Below are 9,520 nucleotides of genomic sequence, written 5' to 3'. Positions count from 1 at the left end.
TGGCACACACACACACACACACACACACACACACACACACACACACACATGAAACGTTTGAGGCAGTCAGTGCAAGCAACACACATAGGAAATCGACCAACACAGATTGTCCATGGGGGTATCATTCGTGCGGGAGGCATTTGCAGTTGTGTCACCATGTATCTTGGTAAACTTCAGTGAGTAAACTGTCGTCTGCAAGAAGTGTCAAACGCTTCCGGTCAATGGCAATGCTCGCTCGTCGGAAAATGAAAGATGAGAAAAGCTGATGTTCCAAATCAGGTTTGTCCAGTTTATGTTGATTATCAGACAGTTAGACATAAATACAGAGTTTGACGTGATTATATTGCTTTGTTTCAGATACGTATCATGGTTGTGTGCGTCACGGTTTGATTAATGAATCAATGATTGCTAATTGTTGATCATCAACAAAAATCAATGCTCTCTCTCTCTCTCTCTCTCTCTCTCTCTCTCTCTCTCTCTCTCTCTCTCTCTCTCTCTATTTTACTGTTTTCCCTTCGAGAGCTGGATGAAAAAAGCTTATTCCATTACCCTCAGAAAATATAATTTATATAATTCAATTCCATTCAATTCTCTCTCTCGCCTATATTGAATAAAACATCTGTATCCATATGATTTATATCCATTTTGATAAATCTAATTTTGGTTTAACATCATCATCATCCCAGGTTATAATTATGGCTCACAGGGATTAAACCTTCCAAGGAAAATGGTAGAAGTGGATTTGTCTAATAACAGCACTGACAACACCAGAATGACAACACATTAAGATGGGTGTTGAACAATTGAACAAGTGAACAAGCAAATTTCTGTGCTGGGTGTCTGTGATTGGAACACAAGCATTTTATTCTTTGCAAGCTCAGTGCTCAACCCGCTGAGCCCGTCAGATATTCAGATACACACTGTTTCTCTCTTGTACTTTTTATTTTTATTTTTATCTCACCTGTCAAAACTCTCTCTTCCCTGCCTTCTTTTTCTGTCCATGTCTATGTACTTACCCCACCCCTATCAGCATCACCCCATCTCTCTCTCTCTCTCTCTCTCTCTCTCTCTCTGAGTCTCTTTCTGTTTCTGTCGTAGCAGTTCATTATTGCAGTGTGTAAAACTAGCATTTATAATGATTTACTGTGTCCTTTAAACAAAGAGTCACGGGAGAATGAATTAAATTTTCAGCCAAGTTCTGCTCTCAGGAATATTCATTCATCTAAATATATTACAGCCAGCTAGCTTTCTGCACTGAATTGGGTTTTTGAATGCTGTCAGTTTATACTGAGACTGTCATGAATTTGTTTTTATACAAACCTTATATAAATATACAGAAATTCTTGTTTAACAAGAATGTTTATGTTGATGTCTACTCTGCACAATATAACCCATAATACCACACATTTATTTATGAATGTGACATTTTGTATGTTCAGACAACCTTTTATAAGGGGCCCAGGCCTATAAGGCTTTATGAATAAACTGTCTGAGTCCAAGTCTCTGTTTCTTTCTCTGACATTTGTTTCTTTCTCTGATATTGTATGTCACTTTCTTCGTTTTACATGAAGTAACCATATATATTTATACAGTTTGCTTTTTTTTCCAGGTTATCCTGTTGAATCTAGCCAAATGTGAACTGACATTCTATGCAGCTTACTACATCATAAGCAGCTTATGTTTTGCATTATACAGGTAATATAAAAATTGTCACTGTGATGGTCAGCAAGTATATGTTTGCTTGCTTATGAATTGTAGAGGAATGAAATTGGACTGAGGGGTAAAGGTGTATATTATTGCACTCTTAACTTAATATATTCATTTAATTAAATTCATCATGGGAGGTGTGTTCACACATACATTGAATCAGTGTGATAACCCTTTGTTATCATTAATAAGTGTGTGGATATGTCCATTGGCTTGGGAGTTATCAGCAACAATGACACAAGATGTTTACAGTTATCATCTGTCTGTCTGTCCACCTGCTTGTCTGTTTTTTCATTTGGTGTGTGTGTGAGCTGGTGGTGGGATGGGGTTTTATTGCAACGGAAGGACTTTTGTTTTTCCCGTTATGTCTGCATGATTTTTTTCCTCATACTGTTTTCTTTTATTTTGCTTTAGGTGGAATGGCTGTGAATGGTGGGATAATTGGGAAATAGGATGTGTTTTGATTTTTTTTTTTTTTTTTTTTTTTTTTTTTCCTTTCTGCTCATTTTGCTTCATTAGCTTTGATCCCTTTTTAGGGCGAAGCCTTGATGTAAAAAAGCTTGTTACTAGCTTATCTATCCAGATTACCCTCGATAATTCTTGTCTTGTATTGTCAGTCATGACACAAGATGTACAGTAATCATCAGTGTTAATTGTTAATTGAAAAAGTTCTCATTTCATGAGCAGTTTGTTCTTACAGTTGTTGTCTGTCTCATCTAAATATTAGTTCCCAGATCCTCACTCAAGACTCATGAACAGGAAGATGATTCAGTATACTGCAGTGTGCATGCAATCTAATTTTTCAGCAGGCCCTGTTAACAGACAGGAGCCACATCAGTTTTTCTTACAGATCATGATATAGAACAATATCAGTTATTTATCATCATTTTGTTTTGCGAAAGAAAACCAGCAAACAATATGTTATCCTGACATGTCATTTATTATTCTACGGTGTGTGTGTGTGTGTGTGTGTGTGTGTGTGTGTTGCTGTTGTTGTTATTGTTGTTGTTTTAAGTGGGTTTGCTTCAACAGAAACTGCCTAACTTAATCAATTGAAACTGAGCAAAGAGTAAAGTGTGAATTCAAAAGATTTTTTTTCAGCAGACCGTCCAAGGAAATAATGATTCCTTATTTTAATTGTCTGTTGTGTGTCTTGCAGACTTGATCATTTTGATGGCAAGATCCCGTTTGATTTTGAAACATGGCTCAAAATCCCTGACTGCTGTGTCCACCTGTCTGCAGAAGAGACAGGTTTGTAGCTGTTGTGTATGTGCAGTGGAGAAAAACAGTGGTATACAGGTTTCAAATTTGAATCAAAAGGGAGGGGAAAAAAAACCCACATGCACAATTCTGTGTTTTCATGTCAGTATAAAATTTCTCAGCATCATTTGTCAGGGGTTTTTATTTGCTTGTGTGTGTGTGTGCGCGTGGGAGCGTCTGCATGTGTGTGCATGCGTGCATGTATATCTGCATGTTTTTTAGGAAATATGTTTTCCATCTAAGTATGTTCTTTTTGTATACCTTCAAAGGTAATCCTTGCTGACGCTAGTTCTGAAAAGTATTCTTTGTTTATTTCTGTGTCTGCTTTTATATGTAGTCATTCTCTCTCTCTCTCTCTTTCTCTCTCTCTCTCTTTCTCTCTCTGTCTCTCTCTCTCTCTCTGTCTCTCTCTCTCTCTCTCTCTCTCTCTCGCCCTCCATATATGTATGTGTGTAGATATATATATATATATATATATATATGCTAGTTAATGTTTTGTGAAATGGGCCTTTGGCTTTATCAATAATCCATTCAGACTTAAGACTCTTTGTATTCATTCATGTGTGTGTTTTGTATGTGTATGTGTGTGTGTTTCCAGTGATTGTCATTTGTGTGTGTGTGTTTCCAGTGAATTTCATCTCCATGGAGGTGAGCTTTGCGGTCAGCGGAGTGGTCTTTGCCGTGGTGGTGAGGGAACGTGTGTGGGATTATGCACTGACTGTCACTGTGGTGCACACTGCTCTGTCATGCCTAGGTGACTTAACCCCTTCACACTTTTTGTTTGTTTGTTAGCACTGTTTGGCAATGTATCCATATTCAGCTTGGTTGCTTTGTGGCTGTATGAGAGTGGAGAGAAATTGAAATAAAAACTTTTTTTGTTGTTGTTCAGGGGGAAAGAATAAGCACGCAATGACCTGTTTTTGTCTTTAGGCATGGAAGAGACTATGTGAATTGGAGAATACAAGGGGGGAAAAAGAAGATAACAATGATAAAAGTTAATTGTAGAGATGTATTCTGAGAAGGCTACTGTGACATAGCTGTTTAGACTCTTTGAGTCTCTGAATATGTGTGTGTGTGTGTGTTTGTGTGTGTGTTTGTGTGTGTGTGTGACATTCACATAAGCATGTGTTGATTATCTCACACAGTGTTTGTGTTTTCATACAATGAGCCGTGTGTGTGAGCTTACATGTGTGCTTGTCATCGTACTGCAAAATGATGACCAGAATCATGAGTATTATTGCTGTGATATTTACCACATCAAAATGTGGAGATCTTTTACACTTTTGATTTTCAAAACAAATCTTGTTAGCAGTCGTGATACTGGAGTATTATGTCAGGGATATTGCAGAAAGGAGCATTGCTTGTCATCAGGGGTTTTTTGGGGGTTTTTTTCAACATTTTTTATTCAGACAGAGGTTTACAGATACAGAATTTATATGTTTTGTGCATTAGAAAGTATAGGGTAAGCATATAATTAAGTTCTAAGTACTGACAAATATATAACAGCTAAACAATATATGTTCAATGTCAAAGTTCCAAGGTAGCATTGTATAGCTTAATCTTGTATCAAACAGTTATAAAGTGCCCATTTTTCCACAAACTTGTTATATTCCATAGTTATGTTAAAGGCATACTTGTCTACTTCATGTGCCTGTTTGAGGTCTTTTTTTAACATTTGTAATGTTGGTTTTGCTTTGTTGATTCTACATTTGTATACATAGAATTTAGCTATCAATAAGATATATAAGAAACATTCATCAGTTTTCATTTTGTTATGTCCAAAAAGCACCAGTGTGTCGTTCAGGTTAAGTCTGTCACAATGTAAACACTTTTCTTTTAAATATCTCACATCAGGTTTTTATCTCCTGCATCGCTTTGATGTGATTTATTCTTCAACCCATTTTGTTGGGTTTTTTTTTGTAATTTTATATGGTATGTCTTAACAAAAATTTCTTTAAAAGGATAGGGTGTGTTTGTTAGAATGGAGTAAGACATAGTATGTGTGCATAATTATGTACATGCATGCTCATATATGGAAATCCATGCATATTATATCAGGATATGTGTTTGCCTTTCTTTTTATGCTGGGCCACGAAAATGTGTTTTAGACTGAAAAAACTTTGACAAAGGACAAGTGAATGATTTGTATGTTTCCAAACTTTTTTTTTTTTTTTTTTTTTTGTTGTTAATTATGTAACAGTTTCTTGGTGTTAAACTCATTTTGATGGAAGAAAACTCGGTAACAAGTGTATTTTACTGATACTAAGAACTGATACCCACTGTGTGGATGTTTACCATGTAACCGCAGAAAAAATGCACAGTTTGTTTTGTAAAACATTCTTCATTCTTGGACTTAAAAGTACTACCTGTAGTTTACATTGTGCATGAACAATCAAATTCAGCAATGTATCCACATGCATCATTCTACTCATTCTTCTGAGCATGTGCTTGTACAATCCATTTCATGAATTTTGTTAGTCAGACAGGGGTGACCATTCCAAGAAAGTGGGAGAGAGAGAGATCTAAGGGGACATATCTAACACCACATCGACACCACCAGAACGACAATGCGTTAAGAGCGGCTGTGAAAATGCCAGTGTTTTTGCTGGGCGTTGGTGAATCAACCATGTGTGTGTCTGTCTGTGTGTGTGTGTGAGGCAGTGATACTCCACATGAACACCTCTCTCTGCATGCAAACATCTATTTTTTTCAAACGACATTTTGTAGGACCATCATTGTCAGGGTCTCCAATATGTGCAGTGATGGCCTAGAGGTAGCACATCCACCTAGGAAGTGAGAGAGTCTGAGTGCTCTGTTTCGAATCACGGCTCAGCCGCCAATATTTTCTCCCCCTCCACTAGACCTTGAGTGGTGGTCTGGACGCTAGTCATTCGGATGAGACGATAAACCGAGGTCCTGTGTGCAGCATGCACGTAGTAGTAGTAGGCCTCCTTCGGTCATGGCTGACCATGGATAAGCATGCACGTAGCACACGTAAAAGAACCCACGGCAACAAAAGGGTTGTTCCTGGCAAAATTCTGTAGAAAAGTCCACTTCGATAGGAAAAACAAATAAAACCACACGCAGGAAAAAATACAAAAAAAAGGGTGGCGCTGTAGAGTAGCGACAAGCTCTCCCTAGGGAGAGCAGCCCCAATTTCACACAGAGAAATCTGTTGTGATAAAAAGAAATACAATATAGTGTAATGCCCCCCAAACCCCCATCCATTCCCCCCCATCCCTCCCCACACACACACACCTCACACACTGCCCCACACTCCACTCCTTTCCTACAGCTGTCCAGTGTGTTGGATTTACCCTGGCCAACCAATGCCCTTGTAGATTGAATTGTATTTCCACCATGCAATGTTTCATGTACAGTCTTTTCTGATTTATGTTTTTTGTTTGTTTTTTTTGCAGTGATGTTGAATTTCCCTTTGAACTGGTCATGGTGGGTCTGCTATGGTAAGTGTGTGTGTGTGTGTGTGTGTGTGTGTGTGTGTGTGTGTGGTAAACTTTAATAAATTCATTTTCTCTGAAAGGCACTTCCGGAGTGCAAAATACATTTTAAAGAAGCCAATTTTCTGGTGGTAAGCAAAAAAAAAAAAAAAAAAAATCATTTGGATTGTAATGAATGTACTGGTAACTCCCCACCACCATCTCTCCCTCCATCCCCCCCCCCCCCCCCCCCCCCCCCCTCCCAGTATTTTTGGATGTTGTTGTTGAACATCAGGAATCACATGTGAGCCATAAAGGTTTTGCCTCTCGCTAAAAATTGTTTTACCATGCTGACAATACCTGCATTAAAAAAAAAAAAAAAAATGTTTTTTTGCTCTGTGTCCAGCTGTGGCGTTGGTGCTGATGGTTGTGATCGGAGAGCTGGTGGCGGTGGTGGTGAGATGGAAGTTTCAAGGCAGAGTGAGTCCTGCTCCAAAGGACTTTGACCAGTACAACGGGTTCCTATACAGAAAGTCTTGATCTTGAGTTCTTGACTCAGCCATGTGAGGGTTGATGGAGGGAATGATTTCCATAGTGGGTGTGACTGTTGGAGAGGGAGAGAAAAACGTCTACATATATACAGCTGAAGCCTACTGTTTTAATTGCAACTGAACTTTGTTGATCATGAGATCAGCAGATTTTTTTTTTTTAAATCTTTTATTGTGGTAATGCCAACTCTATATATGCCATAATGTGTATAGATATGATTAATGAAAGAAAACAAGAGCCGTTTGGATTTTGATATTTTGTAATGTGTGTGTACAAGCAAATGCATGTGTGTGTTTGTGTGTGTATGCTTCCAAGTGTTGGTGCAGATGGTAAGTGCATTTTGCACTTGTATGCGTTGATGTGTACATATCAGCAATGCAATGAAGAATATTGTACTTGTAAAAAAAAAAAACATTAAAAAGGGTTCACTCGAGTGGACTGAACTGTGCATATTTTGGGTCACAAAGCCTTTAGAACTTTTCTGTTTTTCATATGTATACCATTTTATTTCAAGCAAGTGGTGATAGTTACAGAAGTTGTGCTGTGCCATTGTGTCAAAAGAATATGACAGACGTGAAAATCAATGATGGGGAAACTGAACTGCATGCAGCCTTTCAAAAGGGAAGTTAATCCATGGTTTGTAACCCACAGTTGTCTTCTGATGCATTACTTGACCAGTCTACAATCGTTGTTTGACATTTTCAGCCTCTTTGGCCCAGTAATGAACCACCAGCTGATCTGTTTACTGTTTGTTATTGTTTCATATTTGGCTTTCTCTTCTTTCTTTTTTTTCTTCTGCTTCTTCTTCTTTTTTTTTTTTCTTCATAATACAAAACTAATCAGTCTATGTGTTGTTTTTGATTGGGTATATTCTTGATTGTTTCATGACTAATTACCATGTTTGGTTTTTTAATTGGTATATTTTCTTGGGTGTTTATCTCTGCCACACAGGGTTAGCAGTTGTGGTTGATCTCCTCTGACCTCTTTTAATATAGTATTTAATAACAAAGTTGACTGCCAGCTCCATTTTGCAAAGCAGCATGATTTGTCTTTTTCTTTCTCTTTTATTCTTATCAGGCCATGCAGCATTTACCATCTGTTTCTGCAGCAAAGCAGTGTATATCTTTCTTTTTTTCTTTCTTTTTTTTAACATTTGTTTATTTTTCGACATGTAGTACAGTATATGTGAACTTTGGTCGGCAGCGAAGTATTTAGTGGGTGTCTGCTTTTGCATTCACTGACAATAGAGTTGGAAAGGCATGTTACATGTTTCAAATTTGTGTGTATGTGCATATATATGTTGAGTTTCTCTTGATCTATTGAAATTATTTTGTGGTCGTTGTGACTGGTCCCAAAAACTGGTTTGGTCATGGAGGCGATGCACCGCTGAAAACATCACCAACATTCTCAGTTTCTGGAGGTCATGGGATAGGGTGTGAGGTTTGGCAAAGCTTCTCAATCTCTGTCCACTAAGTGATGTTGTCTGCCCACTTCGTTCCATGTCTGCCTTTTCCACTGCACTGCTCCCCAAAGGATGGTCTTGGAGAGCGCTTCAGATCTTGTCACATGGCCATACCATCTCATTTTCCTGTTTTTTCACTGATGTCAGTTGGTCTTCTTACTGACCAAAATGATGTCTGAGGTTCTGGGGTTTAAAAAAAGATTTTTTTATTATAAATATTGATTTATTTCTAAGACTTCAAAATGAATGAACAAACTATACAAAGAAAAAAAAGAACCAACCACAGTTTTGACAGCTTGTAAGAGCACATGCAGTGCGAGTGTGTGCAGTATGGTGGAGGTTGCACAGGAAGGAGGGGGTTGGAGGGGATGGCGGGGAGAGTTCAAGTACCAGCAGGTTGTGAGTGGTACATCCACTTTCCTTGTCTTCTTCACCCCGTAACTCTGTGTGTAAAAGTCATTGGCATGTCACACTGCAGAACTTGTCACCAGTGGTAGATGGTGCGTTATAACTCACGGTCAAAGGTCCCATAGCCTTTTACAGCCATAGGGGCAGGGAATTCTTATTCACTGTGTCTATGGCTCGAGCTAAAGATGCTGGGATCCAGCTGGAGGGATGCAGAAAGGACAGCCCAGAGTAGAGTTCAGTGGAGAAATGTCGTTGATGGCCTATGCTCCACAGGGAGCAAAGGGCCTAAGTGTCTATGGCTCAGCACAGGGAGGAAGGTAGGGCCCTATCTTCTCCTTCCACCGTTTCCAGACTGAATTCTGGTGCCAGTTTACACGGTGGTGGAATGAAGAAAAATCAGGGTAAAATGCCATTACAGAGAACACAAAACGATGCTCAAATGGGGTGGTGAACCCTGATTACTGGATGAGAATTCCGATGCCAAACTGATTCAGCCACACACCCCACCCCCACCCCTCACTCCCACCCCTTTTTACATGGTAAAGTGGAATGTGCAAATATAGAAATGGTATGTAGATGAATTGCTGATTATTCATTACCAACCCACCCCTTTATCCTCTCTGTGTGTGGCTGTTTAAAGACACCATATGAACATTAGACATTTTCTTTTTTTAATTGAGGGAATGGTGCTGTAGTT

At 38.7% G+C, this 9,520-nt stretch overlaps 1 protein-coding gene across 1 annotated transcript; it reads left to right on the top strand.

Moving 5' to 3' along the window:
* The first annotated feature begins 212 nt into the window (after positions 1–212).
* Positions 213–9,520, top strand: LOC143295488 (putative transmembrane protein 244). Its single transcript, XM_076607211.1, has 6 exons — positions 213–279; positions 1,610–1,695; positions 2,867–2,958; positions 3,596–3,721; positions 6,387–6,431; positions 6,811–9,520. The coding sequence occupies exons 1-6, from the start codon at positions 253–255 to the stop codon at positions 6,942–6,944; spliced, it is 510 nt and encodes a 169-aa protein (XP_076463326.1). The 5' UTR covers positions 213–252; the 3' UTR covers positions 6,945–9,520.

Source organism: Babylonia areolata, chromosome 20 (assembly GCF_041734735.1).
Source record: "Babylonia areolata isolate BAREFJ2019XMU chromosome 20, ASM4173473v1, whole genome shotgun sequence".
NCBI lineage: Eukaryota > Metazoa > Mollusca > Gastropoda > Neogastropoda > Buccinidae > Babylonia > Babylonia areolata.
This window is presented reverse-complemented; position numbering and strand designations above follow the sequence as displayed.

Excerpts from the sequence above, each read along its gene's own strand:
- LOC143295488 (XM_076607211.1), top strand. The coding sequence starts at position 253 with ATGAGAAAAGCTGATGTTCCAAATCAG. Across the intron at positions 1,696-2,866 it reads TTATGTTTTGCATTATACAG|ACTTGATCATTTTGATGGCA; the intron begins GTAATATAAAAA and ends TGTGTCTTGCAG. Across the intron at positions 6,432-6,810 it reads GTCATGGTGGGTCTGCTATG|CTGTGGCGTTGGTGCTGATG; the intron begins GTAAGTGTGTGT and ends CTCTGTGTCCAG.